Below are 26,135 nucleotides of genomic sequence, written 5' to 3'. Positions count from 1 at the left end.
GCCTCTCTTGCATGGCTCCTGTTCCTGACAAGTGTCCTCACTTCTCTGCACAGCCACTGCAGGTGTTCCAGGGATGCCTTTTCCACTCAATTTTCCTAGCCTGTTCCCACATGCAAACTTTTTCAGTGGAAAAGACTGTCAGATGAAAAGTTATTTTTGAAGATTAACTAAGGATAAATCCTCTTTTCTCCCCCTTGCTATTATGGTGCTTGGATTAAGACTTCATCCACATGTAAACAGACTGTAGCATGGGGAAAAGCCCTTGTCTTGCACAGAGCTCGAACCGTATAATCAGCAAAGAACAAAACCTCTGCAAGCAGGGGAAGGAAGTACTGTTTTAGAGCAAAATATTTATATTTTGTGGAATATTGGCCAATTACAATATTTTTCTCCAAATAAAACATTTATAAGATCACTGAAATAAATATTTAAGGATGTGATATACCAAAGTCCTGAGTCATTCCTGATGCAGACATTTTCTCCCATTGTTCAGGCAGCTTTCCCATGTAGGGTTTGGAGTTGGGATGACTGCTGGTGGCACTGAGATGCGCTGAGAGGCCTGGTGGCATGCATCTGGGAGTGGTGGTGCTCCTCCTGGCACGGCGTACCTCCAGATTTGAGCCAAATACCTGCACGTGCTGCAGAGATACAGTTCCATAAACCTCGAAGATTGGCTATCGCATTGTCCATGTGCAGACAGGCAACAGAGATCTCACCAGTACCAGTTGTGTAGTGCAGCCTGCACATCGACACCACAAGAAGGTGGCTGCATGTATCTGACCATAGCTTCTCCTGGCTGCACCACTGGCTCTGCTCCAGTGCAGATAGGAGCCCTGGGCAGCCTTGGGGGCCTATGGCAGCACCACTGACCACAGCTCCAATGGTCATGAATGTGGGGAGGGAGGGAGAAAAGGCCTCTTTCCCTTTTACCTGATCCTCCTAGCCCTTAATTAGTAATAGCTTTGCTGAGTGATCCCTAAGCCAGCACCCACCCTCACTCTCCACCCAGGGGAGGTCTGACACCACCTCTCACACTTCTGTCTTGTTGTTGCTCCCTCCAGCAGCTTAGTTCCAGGTCAGGGCTGGCCCCACATTAGCCTCTCCACTTTCTGCAGCGCCTGGTGGTTTCTTTCACTGCTGTTCCTCCAGTTAATCTCAGCCCAGGGCTGTCTGCCTGCCCACAACGTCACCCTTAACGTCATTAACGTTCAACTGCTGACACGGCTGCTGCAGCATCTGAGTTAACTTTCAGAACATGTACTACCTCAATCATTAGCTCAGACTAAAGACAGACTCCAAGAAGAACAAGAGCTCAGGATGTACTGAACAAGCATGGCAACATCTCCACACAGCCTCCAGATCAGACACTGATGGGATTACAGGACTACTGAGGACCGGTCAAGTTGTCACATGAGATGATCACACGATGCTGGTGCAACCCTTACTGAGCTGCTACAGTGCTTTTGCTCCGTGTACCATCTCTTGGCAACGTGCTTGTAGTTGTCGCATCGACCGGCTTCCTGCAGTCACATCGTGCAGCTGTACAGCAGACAAGATGCTTTGCATCTGTGTAGCTCCTCTCATCCTCCGCCACCAAAGCAGATGAGCTCTTTGACGTCAACTTCACATGATGCAGAAAGGCATTTTAGAGTTCCAGGGTACTGTATCTGCCTGCATCTCAAGTTAAGGTAGATGAATGCCTTCGGAGATGATAAAAGACGTTTAACACACAGTAGGATTCATAAAACAGAGGAGCAGTTCTCTGTTGACAGTCACTGAGAGATGTTTTTATAGGAAGAGCCTATGAAGCCTTCCTCCCTCACTAGAATGTCCCCGCTATGTTCTCTTCCAGATGTGATCATTTGGCCGTTCAGCTTTTCATTTGTATCACAGCCCCATCTCCTTGGATGATACTTCTAAGAGGCACCTACACCTGAGATTTCCCTAAGCTACAAGGTCACTAGTAGCTTTGTGATCACTACAAGATCATGTTTTCAGTTGCTTGCAAGTGTGCCAGACTGAAACAATTTGAGTTGCTCGTGTTAGACACGTCCATGGGGCTGGTTTAAGAAAACACTGAATAGATAACACAGTCCACACTTTCAAATAATGAGATAGGAAAAACTATTCATGAACAAAATAAATTTTGCTCATTAGTCATGTTGTTAAGAAGCCCGCAAGCCTTCCCCCATCGTGGTAGAGGCCACTAAAATGTCATGCAATCAGTTTAGAAGGAAAGAAGCCTTCAGGCTTGGACCCTTCTTGTCATTCCTGGGGGAAACCATGCAACTTGGCCAAACTGTAAATCTCTGATCAGTGCATGCCATTCATAACCCTCTCAAGTTTGTCAGCTAAATTCTTTTAAGACTCCAGTACTGTTCCACATCCACTAGTTTCTCGTGGGCTCTTCTGTACATCATTCTCAAAAAGGCACAGAACTTTTTCCGTTTTAAGCCCAAGGTGGTGAAGAGGTGGTATACTGACATTTTGTATTTTTTTTTCTCATCTGTTAATTCCTTCCTTTGCTTAGTTCGTTAGGGAAAGATAGACTGAGGATTGGGGAATCCTGACTGGTGCAGGAGGATCCTCAACATCCAGACATTCTGCTGACAATTTCCTGGTTCTTCCTTCAGGATGTCTCCTTGTTCTCATCTATTCCTTCCCTTCCCATTCTTCCGCAAACTAATTTACGAAGTCACTTCTGACAGCCAGTGTCTTATTGAGAATAGCATCTAGATTGAAATAATTAATTTAAATCCATGGGGTGACTTCCCCATGAGACAGGCAAGCACGAGGCTGACATTTGGCACTATGGAAAAGGTTGTTGGACTTCAGTGCCTCCCATACACGTTTAGGTAGATGCATCTGAACATCTTGGTCTCCGTGTCTTATAAGGACTGACTCACTGACTACTCATTAAATGACTGTTCCAGAAAGGAGAAAGCCAAGAGCTATGTCTCCCCACAAATGAGAAAAAGAGTCTTCCACGAAGAGAGGTGTCACTCCATGTCTACTTTGAATTAGTCAGCCAATTGTTCTGCTACTTGACTCAAACAACAGAGAGATGAGACAAATGTTATTATGAATACAAGAAGTGTGTCCACTCCAGATCACATAAGGCAGAATTCCTTGCTAAGAGAAACAACTAGAGATAAGACACTTGTTTTTATCTAAATTCCTGACTTCATGGCTTGCATTCTTGCATTGTCTTAGGTTGATCCTGAGATTTAACTCATGCCCAGGCAAAGTCAGAATGGTTTGAATAATGTTGCTCCTCTCTTTGAATGAGACAATCATGCTCCATTTAAAGAAGAATATCTTATCCTGTTTTGAGAGCAGCACATTTCATGGCAGGGAGAATTTCCATCTGTAACAGAAGGTAATCGGGGTGAATCATGGAGCTCATGGAGCGGAGCCACTGTGCCTCAAAGCACAAAAGAACAAAAAGCTGCGAGTCCACACGATGTTTCACAGCCCATTAAGGTAAGATTTTTTAAATTCCTTTTACAAATTCAGGGCAATAGAAACAGGATCCATGCAAGTTAGGTTATTGTGTTCTGTAATGGCAGATGAACTTCTTGAGAAGTACACTGAAAGAGCAAAAACAACATGGACCAGAACTTCAGCAGCTTTTGTCACAATGTATACAGAGGACTTCGCACACGGAGACAGTGCTAGATGCTGATTTTTCTTTCCAGAGAAAGGAAAGATAAAGGAAGCACTGGTAAGCCACTGAGGATCACTGGTGAGGTTCCCAGGTTTATTTTCCAGTACAATCACTGCAGGTACTACTCCAACAGGGAAAAACACATTTATATAGTGCAAAAGTTTATGTTTCTTCGTGTCCATACACACAGAATAAAGCCACTAACTAGCTTTGGAAACTTCAAATAAGCGTGGGAAAGATGCTTTGTTGCCCTCATGGCACTTGTCTGGTGCAGGCCATAGTACTCACTACTACAGCAACTCACTCCTGGGGTACTGGCTTGTAAATCAAGTTTCTCAAAAACTAGAGAAGACAAATCTGTTGATTCAAGGCCTGTGCAGGTATTACAAGCAGTTACCCCCACTTTTCAGAACAGGGGCCACACAACAGAGCTGTTGTTGAACATAGCCAAGTACCTCTGGCTACAACCCAGGCTAACAGGAAGATGCTTTGGAAATCCTGCACCAGAGTAAGGAACAAACACTATGCATGATTCCGTGGGAACTCTCACTGAACCCAGGAACACAACTTTTGACCAGTGTGGGTTCAAAAGACTAGTTTCCCAAGGGGATTCAGGGATTACTTCAGAGTAGGAAAGTTGTACAGACTGAGATGTCCACATTTATCTTTGTGTGAGAAACTCAAATACAAGTTAAAGAAGAGCAGGACGGTTTGCCTCACGCCCCAGCCTGCACTGGATGGAGAAGCCACCATTCCACAGGTCATTTATCAGGCTAGTCGTGTGCATCACAGCAAGCTGTTGCTTTCTACTGCAACTGAATAGCCCCTCAAAAGTGAGGGGGTGGGTGACTTTGTCACATCTGTGGAAAAGGAAGCAATGGAAGATGCCAGATTCATTCTGCCTGCTGGGGTAAGATGTCTGCAGACGCTCCCATGTGCTGAACAGGAACTCAAGAAAATGGTGCTGATGGCAGATGGAAAAAAAAAGGAAAAGTGTTTGCCAAAACTAATGTAACAGAGAGACCTAGAACTACTAACAGTTTGGAGAGACAGTTCCTGAGATAAAAGTCATGCCCAGAAAAGTATGTAAGTGAATTTGCAATGGGAAGACTTCCATTTCACAAGCAAAGGAACTGAGCAGTTTGCAGCAGTGGCACACACGCAAAAAGAGCGCATCACCTCTCCATTCACTGTCAGAAAGGCTGCCCATCAAAGAATAGCTATGTTGTGGCCAAATCAGAGCTGTGGTGTGATCCAGTGTTGTTTTGCCAAAGGTAATTTCATTCTTTCTTGGATGTCTGGCAGCTCAGAGGGCTAATGAACAACAACATAATCCTTTATAGACTTCAGCAAGAGAAGCCAAAGAGCAGAAGACAGAAACATATCTGAAATCTACTTCGGAGCAGCTACAGAAAAAGTAAAAATGAATTTTTTATTTCTTTTTTTGTTGGAGAAAATGAAAATGACTTGGAAGTCAACACCACGAATTGGTGGGATGGAAAAGAGTAATTTCCTGCCGAGGACTGATGAAATAAAATGGAACTGCAATGTGCCGGTCTTCTCCCATAGGCCAGGTGTGAAGGACTAGCATCCAACCCAGTCCTGGGATTCCATAGCAGCATCAAGTAAGGCATCCAACTGCGCTGTTGCAGATTGACACCGTACTTTCTTGAAGCTGTTAAACTCTCTGTTGCCAGGAAAGGAATGTTGTTCTTCCCCAAACATAAGATGATGAGACTGCCACAAAGTTCCTGTTAGGAAAAGAGGGGATATCCTGAGCACCGAACAGGGCAGGGCTGACAGGACACAGAAGTTCTAGATTCGTGTTCCTTAGTGACATGTACTTGGATATCTACTTTGCCCTCATGTTGATTGGGTTTGCATTGCTTTTGACTATCTGCTTTTCATATTGAGTGCAATATAATGTAATGAAAGCTGAGTATGATAGATAATGCTACAATCTTTAAAAGACCCAAGCAGGTATTTGTCATAAACCTTCAGACACCTAAACACTGTTACTGCCAATAATTTACCTAATGCATTCATGCAGCTCAGATGTTCTGCCACGCACAGCTTTTCAAAGAGAAGGCCTGAAAGAATCACTGCACATACATATGCAGTCATCAAAAAGTCACTCTACACATGCATACAGAGAGCACTCTGCTTCAGCAGCAATAACAGGACTCGCGGACTGGAAGGAATATTTAGATTTGAACTGATTGAGTTGAGGATGAACAGAACAAAATCCTATGCCAGGAAGCAAATTTCTCAAGTAAAAGCTGCAGAATTGTCAGCTCTGGCCTGGAGATGTGTCTGGGGACACACCGCACACAAAAACACAGCCCAGAAGGTGTTGCAAACAAAATGGGAGGCAAGCAACACAAACATCTTAACCATTCACCTTTGAAGCTTAATAGATAATTAGATCTAACTTTTCTGTGCCTTGTTCCAAAGCAGTTCGCTCCACCTCAGTTTCTGCAGGCTGAATTCCTTCCAGTTTGGGACCTTTGGATTGCCCGGATTCCTAGTATCCAAGACACAGCTGCAGCCATCCCGTTTCAGAGTCCATTTCCAAAGCATTCGGCATGTTTTTCCAAGCATTCAGCAGTGCAATTCAGGCCTTCAGCATTCTCGGTGCCTGCGATTTCGAGAGGTAGGACAGAAGGAAGGCAGCGCAGCTTCGCTCTGCCGCTTCAGCTCAGACAAACCGCAGGCGCAGGAACGCGACAAGACCGTTTGCGAGCTTACATACCCTCCCTATTAAGATATTTTAAGAAGCGCGGAGACATCCAGCTGCTTCTCCTTAACGCCTCCCCGAGCATTCAGCAGCCCCCAGCAGGCAAACCCAGTCGCGGTGTCACCCTAAAGGAGAAGCCGCCGGTCCCCGGGCCCGCTTCGGGGGCGGCTCCTCCCGCTCCGTGCCAGCCTTGAAGCCGCCGCTGGCCCCGTTTCCGTTGATTTTTCCCCTCAATTTTTTGTCCCCGGTGGGGTCGCCGCGAGTCCCGTCACCCGCGAGCCCCCCCCACAGACCCCACCGGCCGCCGCCTCCTCCTCCTCCTCCTCCTCTCCCCGGCCGAGGCCTCCCGTCAGGCGGCCCCCGCCATGGCTCCTCCGTCAGGCGGCTGCGGCCCGGCCCTAACGGGCGGGGAACGGGGACGGCTCCGCCTTTTGCGGGGTTACGGGGCGGAGGAGGGGGGGGCTGCGGGCGTGACGGTGGCGGAGACAAAGCGGGAGCTGGGCCGCGGGGGCTGTGAGGGGAAGGAAGGGGAAGGAGAAAGGGAAAAGGAAGGGAAAAGGAAGGGAAAAGGAAGGGAAGGGGAGCGGCTTCCTCGGCAGCACAGGGGGATCTGCGCGTTATGGTGGCGGCCTCACGGCGAGGGCGGTGACTGGGGTTGTGTGTGGAGGAAGAGGAGGAGGAGGAGGGGGGTGGTGGATAAGGAGGAGGAGGAGGAGGAGGAGGCGGCCTCGAGGGCGCGCACGCGGGCCGCCGCCATGTCGTGTGTCAGTTACAGCAGCCTGAACCGGGCGCAGCTCACCTTCGAGTACCTGCACACCAACTCGTGAGTACCGCCTGCCTTGGCTCTGTCTGTCTCTTTGCAGCCACCACCCGCAGCTGCCGCCGTCGCGGTGGGGCAGAAAGGAAAAAAAAAAAAAAAAAAAAAAAAAAAAAAAAAGGCAGGAGCGGGGCCCAGCAGCGCGGTAGGGCGGTGGGGAAGGGCTGGCAGCGCCGCGGAGCCCCGGGGCAGGTAAGTGTGGAGCCCGGGGGGAGCTTCGTGAACAAACTTTGCCCCCGAAGCAGAGCCCCCCAGGCTTGGCACCGAGGTGGTATCCGGACGGCGGAGGTCCCGTGGAAGGATGCGTGATGGGGGGACGCAGGGAGCAGCTGCTGGGCCCGCCTGGCTTCTGCTGCCGTCTCCCTCAGGAGAAGCCTCGGGTTTCAGGCGGCTGTTGGCTGGTTTCGTCCGCGCCTGGATGTCTCGTAGAGGTATGTTTCTAATGATGAGAATCTTCGGATGGGCTTCGTGAAGGAACTGCAGCTGTTTTCGCTGTAAAGTCCCCGATACAAAATCTCCAGGGAAGAGACAAAACTTCACCTGCTTTAAAATTGATTACTTCAGAATGGATGGCTAGGAAATGAGAAGTGCCGCTGGGAACGGGTGCTTAACATGGCTAAGCGTCCACCTGAGACATGCCTGGAAAAAACGAAACAACAAAACACAGTAATATTGCTGTGTCATGAACAGAAGAGTTTAAGGAAGGAGCTTACCATGGCCAAACCGTCTTGAAGAAGAAACATGAAGAAACACTTGGCATCTCTTCATTTTGATCAACTGAAGACCAGCGTCAGGTTGTCTTCTAACATTTTGTGGAAGAGTTGACTCTGAACGTTACCATCAGAAGATACCAAGTGCCACCTCATCCCTTGCATGCTACTTTCAATGTACGAAGGCAAGCTTAGAACGAGGGACCTCAGTGGTCTGCAGCAGTCTAAGGACTACTAATGCACAAAACCGGACAGCTTTATTTTTGAAGCAGATCTGACTGTGCTGGTGATGCAAGATATGGCTACAAGAGGAACTACTCAGACAAATTTCACATGTGCCAAGAACGTCATCAAATTCTTCTTGCTATAAGGAAAGGGGTTCTGCACAAAAGAGTAAGATGGTAACAGCCAGATGTCATCCTTGGTTCCATGTCCAGTGGCTTTGTTCTCTGGTTTGGCCTGTAGCAGTTGCACATAGAGCAAGCAGTCTGGTGCCTGAAGATAAGACAACATTGAGTCAAGTTCCTTGTGCTGCCTTGTGAAATTCTCATGTCTGGTTGTGGAAGGCACATATATGTTCATACATATTAGAAAACTACGACATTGCCCTGGTGGTGGCTTGTACTTGCCTGTAGGACAACAGGATTCTGGCTGTTTCATAAGAAGATGAAGTCTGTGCCACAGAAATGACTGAAGGTGTTGTTCCTGCCCTAAAGTAATGAAGTTATTTAGTATTGCCACTATACTTCTTGTCCTGCATACGCTGCTGGTGTCCTTGTAGTATGCTGCGTTATAAAATTGTTAGGAGGAGCTGGAGGCTATCGATCATGAATAGGCCAAAGCCAGGGCTTGTCATCCACTGTGAGCGAAAAGCCTTCTGAGATCGTGGGGATTAGGGCATAAGCCAATACTTCCCTACGAAGAGCAGTGAAAAAGAATGGAAATACTTTTTAAAATCAAAACCAAACAAACAGCAAATAAACAACTTCTATCTTTACCCAACAAGCCAACCAACAAAAACAACCAACCCACCATACAACAACCTGAGAACAGCATAGGTTTTCTGATGATGCAGGCTTGTCTTTCAGACTATTGTTGCTCTCTGAGGAAAACCATACCATCTCAAATTGCGCTTCAGTGTCAAAAGAGGTTTCATAATGTGGAGGTAGAATTTCTTTAAGTTGTAGTTTAAAGTCAGCCCTCAGTGTTGAGCAGCAGAAGGAAACCATGACTTGTATTTGCTCCTTTTTTAGGCTCTTTGAAGGAGAGATAAGTTGTGATTTATCTAAGGGTATGCTCCGAAGTGCTTTGAGGACCAGATAAACTGGCTCCTGAAAACTTGAGGACTTACAGCTGATATTTTGAATGCTTTCATAATGCTTCTATGCCTCGTGGCAAATTTGACAGGATGTACCTGAAGCATTTCAGTTGCTTTTTTATTTATTTCTCAAATAACACTGATGTTATCCCAAGTGCTTTTATGGAACTTGAATAATTGAGCTATGTGAAAGTTCCTGTATATTATGCTATAATATCATTATGCTGTAATGAAAGCCTGAGAGCATAAGCACATGAAAATTACCAGTGCATGGTTGTTGTGGTTTTAACCTGGCCGCCAGCTAAACACCACACAACCGTTCGCTCACTCTCCCTGTTCCTCTCTGGGATGGGGTAGAGAAACGGGAAAGTGAAGCCCATCAGTTGAGATAAAGACAGCTTATTAAGACAGAAAAATAACAATAATAACAACAATAATGATGATAATAGTACTACTACTAACAATAGTACTACTACTAATAAAACAAGTGATGCACAATGCAATTGCTCACCACCCGCTGACCGATGCCTAGCCTAACCCTGAGCAGCCAGCCTCCCCCACCCCAGCTAGCCACCCTTATATCTTGTTTGGCATGACCCCAGATGGTATTAAATACCCCTTTGGCTAGTTTGGGTCAGCTTTCCTGGGTCTGTCCCCTCCCAGCTCTTGCTGTACCCCCAGCCTCCCCGCTGGCAGGACAGAGTGAGGAGCTGAAACGTCCTTGGCTCTGCGTAAGCGCTGCTCAGCAACAACCAAAACATCAGGGTGTTATCAGCACTCTTGTCATCCTAAGCCAAAAAATAGCATCGTACCAGCTACTAGGAAGAAAATTAACTCTGTCCTAACTGAAACCAGGACAATGGTCTTTAGGGTGACTTCCCAAAGCTACCTACCTGTCTTAACAATGATTGGGATTTTTTCCTTGAAAACGAGATGCTGCCACTTTAAAATGCTTCCAGGGCTATTCATTGAGATGATAACAAAAATGCATCTCATCTCAGCCAACTTTTTTTTGTATATTTTGAATATTTGTAATGCACGATTGAAGGAGCTTGTTAAAATCTGAAGAGCAGAAATTGTCTTCAAACAGTGTTGTATAGAAAGAGTTAACTTGTGATTGAACTTGAGGGTTTTTTTTCTGTAACCAGAATTCCCCTGTTAAACACAGCTTGAGTAGAAGCTCACTCAGATGAGAAGATTTCAGAATAACTGAACGGTGGACTTGAGGAATACGAGTAATAGACAAACAATATCTCCCCAGCTGTCAAGCCCTCACATTTCTTCTTGTGGATATTCTGTATTTTGGCTTGAAACAATGCAGTAACAAGAGGATAGCTCTTGTTTCTGACACTGATGCCAAACTTCCAACTTAAATATTTTCCCAGATGTGGCCTCCTTCAGCACAAACATAAAGTCTTACATCTTTCATTAGTTATTAGGTACTTGTCTGACTATGTAGGATTGGAAGTCCAGCTGGGTTCAAACAGGAATGATTCTTGAACTCAGAACATAAGCTGCCTCTTTCTTTTTTCCTTCCCACCCCTTGGTATGCTACTCTGAATGGTTTGTAGACGTGCTTGAAATTGGTCACGTTCTATGGAGTTGCCTGACTTGACTTTTGTAACCCGTATTTGAATAGATATACTGGCAGCCTTAGATGTCCGTGTTCTGTTCTTCCTTGCCCAGTTTCGCCTCCTGCATGGATGGAGCTGCCTTGAATGAAAGGTAGAAGTTGTAAGAGGGTTCAAAGTCAACCCACATATGCCAAGTTTTCACTGAGGCTGCAGATTTTTATAATGCTTTCTTCCTGACTCCCCATGTTTCATTTAAGCAGTCTTATGATCCGTAATAGTTGTATTTCTCGTGCTTTGATGTTGGTATTGCCTCCGATGATGATGATGTAGCTTACAGTTAAGTATGTCCAGGTTATGTACAAGCTTGTACAGCCTCAATTTTACCAACAGCTTATCCTTGGATAAGGAACCAACAGTTCAAAAACAGTATGTTTTTGACACTTATGTTGCAATAAAATAGCCTTTTTTTTTTTTTTTTTTTTTTTAACCCGGAGGATGGGGAGAGGATTGCTACCAGTTGATAATGATGTACATTAGGTATTTTAGGCACACTTGGTTGTAAGGCGAGATCATGGTTTTTGTTAGGCCAAGCACTACGTGTGACTTCAGTTAGATATTGACAAGATAATTTGGGACATTTCAGAAGTCTTAGTGTTGAGATTAATTGCCTTGCATTAAGTATATTATGGTGTATATATATTTTTGTTAGTGGTAAATAGCTTGAATTGATTTCGCTTGCTTGTAGCAAGGTTACGCTTTTCTTGGTCAGCAGGAGAGATTCCATTTTTGGTAGGTGTTTTCAGTTGGGTATGGTGTCATGCTACTTAGAAACAATGTTTTCTCTCGCCTTTCTTATCCTCTGATATTTCTTCAGCTATTTTGTTCCAATATCTTTCTTTGGAAATCCCTGTGAACATTTTTCCTTGATGTTAAGTGTTCTTTAAATTGTAGACTGAAAGATATTTACAAAGCATAGTTACTAGTGCTACAGAATCCATTTGTTTGTGGTTTTTCCCTGACACAGGCTAATTTTTAAATGTTTTTCTGGGATGTTGATTTGTAGAGTTAAACTAAATAATAGGGAGCACTTGAAATACATGTATGTGCACGGGAAATCCTGCTCAAATGAAGGAGTACCAGGTCTGAGCTTCTGATGTGACTTTCTGACCAGTATGATAGTCTGATTTTAGGTATAATTTGGCATTTTTGTGTAGTAGTGAAAACAGGTTGTATGTGAAGAGGTTTCATGCAAACTGAAATACGTAGATAAAAAACATCTTCTGAGGACTCAGTCTCTTCATCAGCCATCCTAGAGGAAAAATAAACTGCATAAATCCTTCTTGGGTAGATTAGATTATTTGGTTCGGCAAGATCAACTGTTTCTCCAGGTATTGTAGCTGCAGTTAATAGATAAGGGTAGATACATCTCATCTACATGTGCAATAATTGTTGGATTTTGAAAATGCATAAAGAAGTGCATCAAGGGCCTTCAGTGGAGATACTGCATTAATGTTGCGGGCAACATATTGGAATCACTTTACTAGCTTTACTGTTTCCTTACCATGTTTTGTGTTTTGTTTTTATCAAGGTTAAGGTGCATAACTAAAGCCTTTTTATGGGAGCTGCGTATAAAACATGGTAGTTCAAAGGCGAGAAGCTAAACACAGCGTTCATGACTGTGCTAGCGGCAGCTGTCTGGATGATTTTAGCATCGAGTTTGGAAGGTGGTGTGGTACAGCGGTAGCAGAAGACTGTCTTTTCTGAACTAGGAGCAGCTGCATCTATTGGAGGTCTAGCAGGATCTGGAAATTTCTCCATGTTAGAAATAACTTTTGCAATGTGAATACGTGCATGGTAGAGCTGGACTTTATGCGTAATATAAATCTGTCCATATTTTACATACAGACAGTGTTTAGTTGCCACAAAGAGACTTGGCAATGTGGTGAATAATTGAGGATTTATGAATTGTTGTCTCATTCATAGGCAGTGACTCCTTCACAGGTCAATAACTTTCTCTGTTATGTCTGTTAGGAATGGTTGCATTTATCACGCAGTGTTTTTCAGAACATAAAGAGAATCAGGTTTGCTGAAACAGACTCTCCATTGGGCATCTCTGCTGAGCTTCTGCTCCCAGCAGATAGTAAAACACTAATTTTTAGCCTTGTGTCAGTAACAGGCATTGGTACTGTAGACATACAATTTGACTTGTTTAAAATATGTTTTAGATTTGAGTTTATTCAAGGTCTCTCTTCCGTGTCAGTGTAACCCTGCTGATTCTGTTTTGTTGCAGAACTACCCATGAGTTCTTATTTGGTGCCCTTGCTGAACTTGTGGATAATGCCAGGTATGTTTCTGAGACTGCCTAATTCCCAAGGGAGATTCAGTAAAGATTTAATTAGTCTGTCTGTTTAGGAGATCTTGAGCAATTTTCATTTCTAGTAGACTTCAAGAAAAACAAAAATAGAAAACCTCATCATGGTTTAGTGTAAATATCAATAGCAGATTATGTAAACCATTAAGGTTGGAAAAGACAAGATCATCTGGTCTAATCATCACCCTACTACTACTGTCACCCACTAAAGCGTGTCCCTGAGTACCACGTCCAACCTTTCCTTAAGCACCCCCAGGGACAGTGATGCCACCACTTCCTGGGGCAACCCATTCCTATGCCTGACCACTCTCTGAGAAGAAATGTCTCCTATTTTACAACCTGAACCTCCCCTGGTGCAACTTGAGGCCATTCCCTCTTGTCCTATCACTGGTTACCTGCAAGAAGAGGCTGACCCCCAGATCCCTACAGCTTCCTTTCAAGTAGTTGCAGAGAGCAGTGAGGTCTCCCCTGAGCCTCCTCTTCTCCAGACAAAACCACCCCATTTCCCTCAGCTGTTCCTCATAGGGCTTGTCTTCCAGGCCCTTCACCAGCTCTGTAGCCCTTCTCTGAACATGTTCCAGAGCCTCAATTTTTATTTTTTTTTTTGTAGTGAGGGTCCCAAAACTAAACACAGTGTGTTTCAGTTGGTCCTCTTATACTGCCACATTCAACCCCTAAAAAACAAAGTAGTATTCCCAACAAGGTAAGTTTGAATCACAGAATAACTAAAATTAGAGGGGAAATTGTGAGAACACTTTTTTTTTAAAGGGAAATAATTTAAGGAAAAAGTAACTCTTCCTTTTTGTTTAGAGAAATTGGTAAAATAGTGATTACTGGAGTTGTGACTTTAAGATCCTTCAATAATTTTTCGCTCGTGATAGTGATAGGATGAAAATGAAATCAGAAGTGGGATGCTGAAAAATAGAGCAAGAACAAGTAGAGCAATTGTGATAATTGAGAGACTTGGTACTTGGAAATTAGAGGTTTTAGGCCACATTTCTCATACTGCAGTCTGTAGCGGCATACCAAGCCTTGCATATTTATTCCTTCAGCTTCATCAAATATTATGATGTGATACTGTGGAAATATGCTTGAGAGAAAATAATCTCAAAATGAATCGTCACACTATGCAGTTAGTAATGTAAGGAGCTGAACTGAAAAATTTCTTTGGAAAAAGTCTTTGTAGGAAGCTAGCCAGGACTCTGCGCCTATGTATTGAACCGCGTTTTAACTCAGATCAGCAGCTGTTGCTGTTTTCACTTTTTCTACAACATAATGTAGCTTACTTTAGACTGAGGCTTTTTTTATTTTCAAACTCCTTATCTCTGTTTTCCTAGAGGAGGAGCTGTGCTTATACACTGTTAGCCTTCTGGGAAAAGTAGTTTTACTCGACTAGAGATACAGCTATGAAACAAGGTGACTTGGCATTTAGGAAGTAGGGTTTTATTGCAGTAGCACAACTGCACTCTTCTGATCAGTAAACCAAAGATATGTGAAGGTCTACATGGCACTTGGCAAAAAATAAAATAAAAAATTGGTGTGAGAAGGCAGCAACAGTGCTGTATGTGCTACTTTTTCCAATATAGAGGAGGATAGAGCATATGAATGCCTTTAATTAAATGATCTTTTAATGACAGTTTCCTATGACAAACGTGAATGTATTTGGATGGAGTTTTTTTGCAGAAGTTACTAAGCTTTTCATAGGCAGCTTGACCAAAAAAGTTTAGGTGTTGATTGCATACAAGAGGGAGCTCAGAAATGTGTGCTTCTTTCTTTTTTTCCTTAGCATGACTGGTTAAAAAGTCAGTGATATTCACTGTAACTAGGTTTAATTCCATATAGTAACAATGTTTTTTGTTTGAGTTTGGGTTCAAATAGGCAAAAACTGGAACAGTGTGTGTTTTACTTGTCCGTTAGTGCTGTCTGCTATGCCTCTGTGGACTTTGGTCTGTGCCGTTGGTTCATCTTGGAAACTATTGCATGTGCCTGGCTTTTAGCTTCATTTCTATTTGACATTTGAGTCCTGACTGCGTTTTTATTGCTTTGTAGAGATGCAGATGCCACAAGAATAGACATTTATACTGGTAAGTCACTCCTGCTGCTTCATTGCATGTCATCAGCCAAGTTGCAAGTTAAAACTTGGATTTAGGCTGCAAATGTGTTGCGCCTGGTAGAACGAGAGTGAAGGTGTTTATGCCTTTTGCTTTTTGTCCTGTGCCCAGATGTCTGTTATCTTTCAAAAAATAGTGACTTTATAAGTAACTGAGGCAAGTTTGCTAGACCAGTTTTCAGATGAGGTTAGATAACAAAGTAAACAGCAATTTGTACTGGGTGTTCAGGAAACCCGCTTTTACAATACACCGTTGTTGTAGCATATATTTACATAGAAGTTAAAGTGTAGGAGAAATTAGTCATTCTGTTATTTAAAAAAAAAAAAAAAAAAAAGGTGCCTTTTTTAGACCATAGCCGTATTAGGTTTATGAAAGTCCAGTTTATTGCATTACTTTTCTCGTGAACACTGTTTAGTTTGATTCCATTTTATGAAGCTCGAATTTCTGTATGGGAGTATTGAAAAATTCTTCTCTCATAGAACGGCGAGAAGACCTGAGAGGTGGATTCATGCTGTGTTTTTTGGATGATGGAACTGGAATGGATTCAAGTAAGTGACACAAGTTACATTTATATTTTCAAGATGAGGTTTCATTTTATGGCTGAAACTGAATTAACAGCTTGGTCCTGTTGAAAGAGGGAAGTTCTGTGCCTAGTTCTGTATGTGTTCCTGCCTCTTCACTGTCTTTTTCAAGCAGTATCACTTATCAAACTCTTCACCTCTTCAGTTTGCAGTAAAATTAAGAAAATTGTTGTGCTGCATCATAGAGATGAGTCAGCCTGGTCTGTAGTTTTCCAGCATACCAAAGTTGGCCTTGGGGCTGGAGGGAGAATAACGTAGCCAGAAAAGGGAAAAGGTTTCTGAGCATGTTAGGGGCTGCAGAGCGATTAGTTAATCTTGTCTCCAGTATGAAAGTGTGCCGTGACAAAAACTTCAAACTTGACTTCGAAAGCATTTTTCTGTTCTTTCATCATTATCACTGGTAGAGGTCAATATTTGCCAATATAAACTCTTAGGAGCATGAGAAGAATATAATAAATGCAAGTCTGCCTCATCATAAGAACTGACGTCTGTCGGATCTAGAAGAAGTAAAGCCTTCTTGCAGTGCTTTAGCATCATTGAACAGTACTGTTAATCCATACCACCTTCTTTGCATCTTGAAGATGGCAGCTCCTGCTTTGAGGAGCTCTCTGCTTGGCAACATTTGTACTTAAACTGCAGTTTTCCTATCTTATGCTGTAGAGTCAAAAATCCTTCAAAATATTTGAGGATTCAGTGTCATTATGGTACAGATAATTTTTAAAAAGCAGTGCATCCCGCAGGGAAATATAAAGCTCATAGCACTGGTTCAAAAGGTTAGCTTTTTCATGGGGGACTACTAAATATGAGACAATTAGAAAACCAAACTCTAGATCTTATGCTGCACATCTCAGGTTGAGATTTCTCATATTATCAGTGGTGTCATTGCTGAGGATACTTAGATTTGAGAAATTTAACCTACTGTTTGGACTCTCAAGGTGTTGCATGATTTTAATGACTCAAAAACCGATTGTAGATTGACGGATTACAACTAATTTAGGAAGTAATCTCTATTTGTATTATTAAATGATAGAAACAAATGAGTCTTTAACTTGCTTTTTATCCCAGCTCTAGTAAGCTTAAGCTATATTTTGAAGTTTGGGAGCTCAAGAGTGCTTTCATTTTACATACTTTGGTGAAAAACAATGTTTAAATGTATTTGGGATTCTGGCACTTTGTTTAAAGGCACACATACATGTTTTTGTGTGTAGTTAATGACACTTAGAGGACCAGTGTCAGAAGAGTGGTCTGCATATCTCTAAGGGTAAGTGTGTCTACAGTCTTGTTAGCACACTGAAGTTTCCTCTTGTGTTGATGGATTTTTGGAATAAATCTTTGGTCTCTTGAGGAACTTGTATGAAACTGGTTTCTCAATAAATAGCTGTGCTCAGTCATTTCCCTTAGATAGTTGGTTTTTATCTGTAGTTGTTAAGGTAATGAAAGATCTGAGCTTCTTCCCGCTTTTCCACTGTCCCACTGAAAAGTTGACTGGAAATCTTGCACGCCACATGCACGCAGCTGATGCACACCCAGGAACACCCTGTTGATACTCTGCGTGCACACATGCACTGTGCACAGACTGCACGCGCTGCGAGGAGGGGAACAAGGCAGAATTGTGGTCAGTGGGATGGAGTCCAGTGGGAGTCCTGCACCCAGCGGAGTCCCCCAGGGGTGGGTACTGGGACCAGTGCTGTTTAATGTATTTGTCAATGACTTGGGTGAGGGCAACACTCCAGAAATAAACAGCTTTATCCCCCAGTTCTATATCCCAGCTGTTTGATGTTTCTTACTAGGATTTTTTTTAATTTAGAATCATAGAAACGCCTAGGTTGGAAAACACCTCAAAGATAAGTACAAATCTTTACTTAGCACTGCCAGTGAAGAGGCCACTTCAACACTTTCAACACTTTCAGTGAAGAAATTTTTCCTAATATCCAACCTTGACCTCCCCTAGTGCAACTTGAGGCCATTTCCTCTTGTCGCATCACTTCTTGCTTGGAAGAAGAGGCCAACACCCACCCTACTACAACCTTCTTGGAGATAATTGTAGAATGATAGGTCTCCTCAAGCCACTTTTTCTCTAGTCTCAGTTCCCTCAACCACTCCTCACAAGACGTGTTCTCTAGACCCTTTACCAGCTCTGTTGCCCTTCTGTGGTCACACTCCAGCACCTCAATGTCCTTCTTGTAGTGAGGGGCCCAAAACTCAACACAGTATTTGAGGTGCAGCCTCACCAGAACTGAGTACAGAGGGACAATCACTTCCATAGTCCTTCTGGTGATGCTATTTCTGATACAGGCCAGGATGCTGTTGGCCTTCTTTGCAACCTGAGCACACTCCTGGCTCATATTCACCTGGCTATCAACCAATACCTCCGGGTTGCTTCCTACCATGCAGCTTTCTAGCCACTCTTCCCCCCAGGGGCCTGTGGCATTGCATAGGGATGTTGTACTCCAAGTGCAGGACCTGATTCCTTTTCTTGGGCTTAGAATATCAATCTGCCATCTTCACTGAATTCCTTCAGATTGTTTTTTTTTTTTTTTTTTTTCTTCTTGTCTGTTTGGCATAGATCACGTCAACCCTCTTTTTGTTGCCAGGGAGTTTATTTTTAAAGTCTAGTAACTCTGAGACACAACAAAATGAACACAGTGTGACTAAAATAGTTGTAAGTGAAACTCCCTGTAGAGCCTTAACTAAAAATTTGGGAAAAAAAATAAATTTATACCTTGATTTTTTTGGAGGAGTGTAAAGACTAAATCTCTCCCAAAGACAAACTGTAGCAGAGAGAGAAGCTCCCTCACCCTTCAGGAGTCCCCTCTTCTGGGCAGTGTTTATCCTTCTCTTCCCAAGAAGAATCACCTTTTTAGGGTGGCTTTAGGTCTCCACCACTGAATGATAAACCATATGTTCACCTTGTCTGAGTGAGGAAATGCGCCAGGCAATTACTCCTTTCCTTTTTTAGGCTTCTGAATTTGTTCTCAAAAATAGCTGTTGATACAGCTTTTAGTACAGCAAGGGGAGAGGGGGCAGTAATGATCTCTTCTTAGAATATCCCCTATACCCCTGTTTGACTAGGCTTTAAAACTAACACAATAATAACAACAATAAAATCCACATCTCCAAATATGAGATAATCTTCTAATGTTTGCTTTGGCTGGCAAGAAAACACCATAGGAGGCTGAGGAAAGGGAAGAAGTACTGCAATCCAGTCAAAATTTGTATTTGCAATAGTTGTCCCCTCCTCCCTTGCAGCTTGTATGTGCGTTGAGGGCAGTAATTGTTGTTAGCCTTCCTGTTTGAAGGATTGTTCCTGTTAAGGCACTTCATGTTCCCTCATCTCTGGAATTGCATTGCATTTCTCCCAGTAAATTCTATGGTGAAACGATTGCTATCTCTTGGCAGAAGGGAGTACAATTGTTCTGTCCTATGGATGATATTAAAAGGCTTTATACCTTGAACAATGGAAAGGCTTGAGCTAAAAATGACAGACTCTCTCATCTGTGAAACTATCATATCCTTTTGTTTAGTCCTGAGCTAATAAAATGCTCTGGCTTCCTGTGGTAGTTGCTAGTACTGCTTTTATACAGCTGTCTTGCTGTTAGTTGTCCAGGAATCTGCTGCAAAAAAATAGTTTTTGTCTTACTAGTGCATTAATTGGTAGTAGTGTTCAGCTCAGCTCCATAAAGAAAATGTACTCAGTTTATCCTGAATTCAAGACCTTTCTGTATTAGTGACGTATGCCCTAGTACCACAGGTTTTTATCTGTAGTGTTAGTAGAACCAGAGCTGCAGTGTCCCAGGGTTGGATTTTGGTTTATTTATGAGCACATTGGGAATTGTGATTAACACAACAGATCATCTTGTTGACTTTTTTTTTTTTTTCTTTTTTGTAAAAAGAAAACATCTTTACCCAGTTCAGATGGGGTACTGGTCTAGTCTGAAACTTAAAAATCTTTTTGTCAGCGTAACAGCATCTGTACAAAACTTCTGATGCTAGTGTCATTGACCAGTGTAGTTCTTACAGGGCTGGATGGCAGAGCTTCAGGGTGAGACCTTGGCTTGGACTCCAGGCCTCTTCCATGCAGCAGTCCTTCTGTGCTATTTAAATACAAACTTATTCATCATTGTAAGATGCGCTTCTGTGTATATTAAAACAAACTTTGGATTTGCTACCTGTCTCTCGTTCCAGATGAAGCTGCCAGTGTTATTCAATTTGGCAAATCAGCCAAGCGATCTCCGGAGTCAACTCAAATTGGGCAGTATGGGAACGGCTTGAAATCGTAGGTATTAAAAGCCAGCGTCGTGAGATTATGGAGGTTAGAGATGAGATAGCAAATGTATTTTTTGCTTGGAGGTGTGTATCTTTTTTACCAGAAAAACACTTGGAGATGAAATCTAAAGAAACATATGATGTTTTGGTATGCAGGAACCCTGTGGACAGAATGAGTAGAGAAGTGTGTTCAAACTGATGACAGTGTTTTCCGTTATATTTAAGTGATTCAGGGGATATGGATCAGCTGGAAAAATGAAAGAGCAGGAAAAATAAAACATCTTAATATGTCAATATCAGACAAATAGTAAAATCAAAGCAAAATAGTGCTGCAGCCTTTCTCTAGGAAGGTTGTCTGGTGGTGAGGCACTGGAACAAGTTTCCCAGATGCACCATCCCCAGAGGTGTTCAAGACCAGGTTAGATGAGGTCCTGAGCAACCTGATCAGTGGGTGGCATCCCTGCCTATGGCAGGGGAGTGGAACTAGATGATCCTTGAGGTCCCTTCCAACCTAGGCCATTCAATGATTCTATGAATTGCATAGAGATGAAGGGGAATGATGGTAGGAATGAGGAGAGGGGTGGGATTTAAGTGAGAGATGAACAGAAATAAATCTTGCTGATTGGAACAGATTTGATATGAAAGAGAAAAACCATTCACAGCTGTGAAACCTGTTTGAGAAAGTTGAAGGACTTTTATAGATTACTCTGTCTGTTCTGCCTTTATGCTTCTGGTCTCCATGTGGTTTCTTGATGTACGTTCATCTTAGTGGGGGAATCTCTGTGATTCAATAGATATCTGGGGGAGAACAGAAAGCAGGGAGGGTTGAAAGGGTTCTAGAAATATCATCAATCCAGCTTCAGTGCAGGAATAGATCCTACCTGTGCTCTTCCAGGGCAGAACTCTCGCCTGTTCTTAAACTTGAGTGAGGGGCATACTATATTGCAGCTAGGAATTGCAGACCGAAGCCTAAATGTGCAAAAGATGTTTACTAATACATTGGTCTAATCTAAAGAAATGAACTGACAGAACCCCTGATCCAGCTTTAGATTAAATGAAAATTTTGTCCATTAAGGGTTTTTGGAGGAGTTGGCTGATAGGATAAAAGAGAATATTGGGAAGGAAGGTCTTATTGGGAATATTATGAGAAAAATCTCAAATAATTTTCTTCAGACAGGATCTTCTGTGAAGCTATTTTATTCACGATTGCAATGGCGGGCATCCTGTCAATCAGGAGTGCATCCAAGCAAACAAATCATAACCTTTTATCCCCTATTACCCGACACCTGATCACCTCCCCTGTTTCCTCATTGGCTTAATACTACAGGTTCACAAGCTACTCGACGCTCCTCTACGCCATATATGTACAATTTTTCCTTTTTTCAACCTTTTGATTTCTCCTTTCTTATTTTTTGAGAACTTGTGATCATTGTTTAACTCTTCTCACACTGCTCATCCTATTTCTCTCAAGCTTCTACATTATTTTGAAACAGTGAGGCCTTCTACTGTTCACTAATCTACTTAGCATTTCTCCTTATTATGACTACACAACTATCTTGGAATACAGAAAATTAGTTCTCTGTTGCAAAAACACAACTTCGTTGCTCACCATATGAGAGTTAGGAGGTGGAGGACTGTCCTTTTTGTGATAGCTAGCTGATAAGTTGAACTGCTGAATTGCTAATGTTCCTGTCACATTGGAAAATATATTGTCTCCCAGAAACTTGTCTACTGCTATTCATTTGTGTGTGCAGCAAAATGAAGGCTGCATTCATTTTCTCACTGACTTACATTTTTGTTCATATATTTGAAGGTTATTATCACATCTCACTGTAGTCAACTTCTTCAGATTTAAAAAACAAAACCTTTGTTTTAAACTTTCTTCATAGTATGAGTTTGGAAAGCTCCATTCTGCACTTTTTAATTGTGATTAGTGTTAAATGTTTTAGGGAAAGAATTTAGAGCTCCATTGCTTCTTGTGAAAATGTCCAGATTTAGATGTGTTTTTTTTTTTTTGGTTTTTTTTGGAAGGAACAATAAAGAGGGAGGGTAGCTGCTGTTTAAGCCTTTTTACCCATCTTAACCTGTTTTTGGTGTCTCATACTTGAACATAATGGAATGAAAACATAACTTAGTCTGCTTTTTAAAGAATTAGCATAAATTCTGCTAATTTGCTGAAAAGTATTGGTCATGAAGTATAACATGCTGCTTGAAATCTGTCTCCAGGGGTTCCATGCGGATTGGGAAAGACTTTATCCTTTTCACAAAGAAAAACACCACCATGACTTGCCTTCTCTTGTCACGGACATTCCATGAAGAAGAAGGCATCGATGAGGTTTGGACATAAAATATTATAATGAAGTAATATGGTGAATGTTATCTCATCTGACCTTCACCCAGCTCTTGAAGGAGGAGTCTGTGTCAGTATAGATTTCTACTGTGTTTTATTCAGTGTATGGTGTTCTCTTGGGGATACACTGGTAGGGGATCTGCAAAGTCATGACTGATTTTTCCTTTTGGCTTTAAATCTGTTCAAGAGGTCTCTCTAAACCACTGTGGGTTTATAGGGCTTAATATCACTTTATGTTGCTGGTGCCAAGCTCAGGCTATGTCCAGGTTTTCTTGTGTTTTCCTTTCCCACAAAATTTGATTTTGAGATGTAGTTAAATTTTTGTTCATATCTGGTTATCTGTAGAGAATTAAAGGTATGATTGAAGACGCTTCCCATAGGTCAGAAACTCCCAGATGCGTCTCTTTTTGCATCTTTTTAAGTCAAAAATCAGTATGGTTCTAACTATTGAGAACTTGTATATCTTTAACAGATAGTTCAGATACCATTGTGTATCTGAACTCTTAATATGGAAGTATTTTTATGCTCAAGTGCAAGTATTTTTAAGGCATAGCCAATAATGAGGAGTTACGTTTTTGCACTGGCATAATATGTAAGGATTTTCCATTTTGATAGTGGAGGGAGCTGTACAAAGAAGCTGTTGAGGGGGCAGTGCTTGCTAGTGGCTAGCAAGCAGTAATGTAGTTCCCATAGTGCCTCTGGAGCTAGAAGTTTTGGCTTGAGCTTAATTCTAAAATAAGGAGGGGACTCACTGTCCTTGATATACAGCTGCAGTCTGTAATTCTATCTTTGTTCATGTTCTAAACAACACAAAACCAATAATCTTGTTAGAATCCTACCAAGAAGAAAAAATGAAATCAGAAAAATAAATGAAGAATAATTCTTCAGTTTAAGAGAAGAGTTGAGCACAGTTTGATGCTTTTTTTTTTTTTTAAGAAGCAAAACTTGTGTTTTTTGTTTGTTTTTTTTTTTTACTGTTAGACGAGAGTTATTACAAGAGGTAAAAATGATGTTGGTTGTGTTAACATTGAGCAGCCAATACCACACAGATTACTTTGGAGTGGTGTCTTATAAGACTAGATGTTCTAGAAAAGTAACTTGGAGGCTGGAAAAGAAAGGTCCTTGAGCATTTGACAGTTGTGTAAACCGCTAAAAAGTTAGGAAGGGCTACTGCTCAACCTTGTTCCATGTAAATGGCTGACTAGAGTGGGTAGGTCTGAATTGCTCCTGGTACAATGCTATTTGCAGGTCATTGTTCCACTGCCCACCTGGAATGCACGGAGCCGAGAGCCTGTGACTGACAACATGGAGAAGTTTGCTATTGAGACGGAGCTGATCTACAAGTATTCCCCTTTCAAATCAGAACAGCAAGTGATGGAGCAGTTCAATAAGATCCGTGGTGAGAAAGGTATGTATCTGTGGTGCTGGTCATGGGCAAGGAATTTGGGGGTTTGGGGGGGATTCACCTGATCAACTTCTTGCTTGCTTAGGCACCTTGGTGATCATATTTAACCTCAAGCTAATGGATAATGGAGAACCAGAGCTGGATGTGACTTCTGACCTCCAAGATATTCAGATGGCAGAAACACCCCCAGAGGGAACGTAAGTATGACTGATGTTACATGCCCTTGGATTCTGGTCTAAGGGTTTTTTTTCTGATTTTGCGGTTTATCTGTATGCTGTGTGCATACGTTTGTTTTTTTCAAAGCTTCTCTTTCTGTGGTGAGTAGGAGAGTTTAGACGTTCTTTAGTTCTTCAGCAGTTTAGAGTTGATGCATTTACATAGCTCACAGATGTTATGCTTGTGTGTTTGTTGTGAATTTACGCCTTGACTTGTCTCAGCTTAGTCAAAGCAGGCAAACTCAGTACCCTTTTTAAATTACCTGTATTAAGGAGAGGAAGCCCTGAGCTATAGGTTTAATCTGTGCCAGGATATGTCACAGGATAGGGAAAAGTAGTGTGGGGAGGTGATTCTGTTGGTCTTTTTGAACCTGGGTACCAGTTTCTTGGGAAATAAGAATTTTACAAATTTTTTCAACAGAGAAACAATTGTTCATTTGGTAAGGGTAGAGGATGAGACTATGACAGTAGTAGGTGATGGCTGTTTTTTAACCAGAGAATAATTAAGGGGAAAAATTGTGAAGGAAAAAGGAGGGACAAGGATGAGCACTCTGACAAATAAGACATTGGTTATTCGGGTAGTGAATTGATGGGGTCATCTTTGAGGTACATGGATATAATAGGGAGAATGTCTCCAGGTGGTCCTACAGTGAAATGCTGAACAAACTGATAAATATCTGTAAACATCCATCTCCTACAGAAAGCCTGAGCGCCGCTCCTTCCGTGCCTATGCTGCTGTGCTCTATATCGATCCTAGAATGAGGATATTCATAAATGGACACAAAGTACAAACCAAGCGACTTTCCTGCTGCTTGTACAAGCCAAGGTAAGCGTTAGACCACAAGTCTGCATATGTGTGCAGGAGTTTCCTTACAGAAGAGGTTTAGCATTTTGCTCTGTGTGTATCCTGCATAACTCCATGTTAAAGCCACAGAAACAGATCACAAGATTATAGGATGTGGGTTTGACATCTTGGAAAAACAGGAAGATAATGGAAAATCTAATGCTTTTGTAAATCAAAAGTAGCTTGTGCAATTTGTCTCCTTTAAAACCAAACACAGAATCATAGAATGGTTTGAGTTGGGAGGGATCTCAAAGACCACCTAGTTCCAACCCCCCTGCCATGGGCAGGGACACCTTCCACTAGATCAGGTTGCTCAAAGCCCCATCCAACCTGGCCTTGAGCACCTCCAGGGATGGGGCATCCACAGCTTCTCTGGTCAACCTCTTCCAGTTGCCTCACCATCCTCATAGTAAAGAATTTCTTCCAAGTATCTAATTTAAACCTTTAAATTTGCACAAGTCTAGGCAGATTATATCAATTACTCTTCTCTTATCCACCAGCACTATCATCCCATCTATGGTGATTTGTGAGGTGTGATTTGCCCGTAGTGAAGCAATGTTGGCTGTTGCCTGTCAAGCTAATACTTACTCAGCTTCTTAAAATTTGGAAAGTGGTATCAAACTTCACAGAAGTCACACGAGATTGCATCCCTTGCTCTCCCCTTGTCAAAATAGTCACTCGTTTCATTTTTAGAGGCAGTCAATTTGGTACAGCATGACTTGGCACTGTAAATCATGGTTTGCTAGGTGTCCTTCTGTTTGAAGTGATCATTTTTATGCTTTACATCAGGCCTTGGTAGGTACAGCATTCTGCTTGCAAGATCTGCTTAGGAAGATTGTCTTCAGGAGGCAGTGTATTCTCTCCTGTTTGTAGGGTTGCAAGTCAGCTTGTCTTCATCTCTAAAGGAAAAGCATTTAACCTGCTTGTCTGCAGGTTAATTTTTTGGTGTTAGAGAACAAAGAATGGAGATTTGTCACAGGATTTAGGGTGTTTAAATGCCTTTACTGTGTAAATTCAGATTTTACTGCTGTTACAGTGTTCTTCATCAGGAATAACAGCTTGTCTCTTGAGCAGGACACTTACTGTCCTTTTGTCACTGTTCTTTCTGGAAGCTATGTTTCTGTGGGTTGTATAGTCAACTACTAATACGACCTTACTGTTCAGGTGAC

General features: G+C 42.3%; 1 protein-coding gene across 4 annotated transcripts in view; it reads left to right on the top strand.

The window, feature by feature from the left end:
• The first annotated feature begins 366 nt into the window (after window positions 1-366).
• The window catches only part of MORC2 (MORC family CW-type zinc finger 2), a 43,626-nt gene continuing 17,857 nt past the window's right edge, over window positions 367-26,135 (top strand). The window contains exons 1-9 of one of the 4 annotated variants that reach the window (XM_082774219.1): window positions 367-3,724; window positions 13,114-13,167; window positions 15,244-15,278; window positions 15,785-15,853; window positions 20,072-20,162; window positions 22,379-22,487; window positions 23,751-23,910; window positions 23,993-24,104; window positions 24,823-24,948. In XM_082774219.1, the coding sequence (XP_082630345.1) occupies window positions 15,814-15,853; window positions 20,072-20,162; window positions 22,379-22,487; window positions 23,751-23,910; window positions 23,993-24,104; window positions 24,823-24,948 (638 nt within the window). In that variant the 5' untranslated portion in view covers window positions 367-3,724; window positions 13,114-13,167; window positions 15,244-15,278; window positions 15,785-15,813. Of the gene's footprint in view, window positions 3,725-7,116; window positions 7,228-7,303; window positions 7,653-13,113; window positions 13,168-15,243; window positions 15,279-15,784; window positions 15,854-20,071; window positions 20,163-22,378; window positions 22,488-23,750; window positions 23,911-23,992; window positions 24,105-24,822; window positions 24,949-26,135 lie in introns of those variants that run through there. The other 3 variants (XM_082774221.1, XM_082774218.1, XM_082774220.1) reach the window with 3 other exon arrangements.

This window comes from Aythya marila (assembly GCF_965140915.1).
Source record: "Aythya marila genome assembly, chromosome: 17".
Lineage (NCBI taxonomy): Eukaryota > Metazoa > Chordata > Aves > Anseriformes > Anatidae > Aythya > Aythya marila.
The sequence above is the reverse complement of the archived record's forward strand: the minus strand, read 5'-3'. Positions and strand labels throughout refer to the sequence as shown.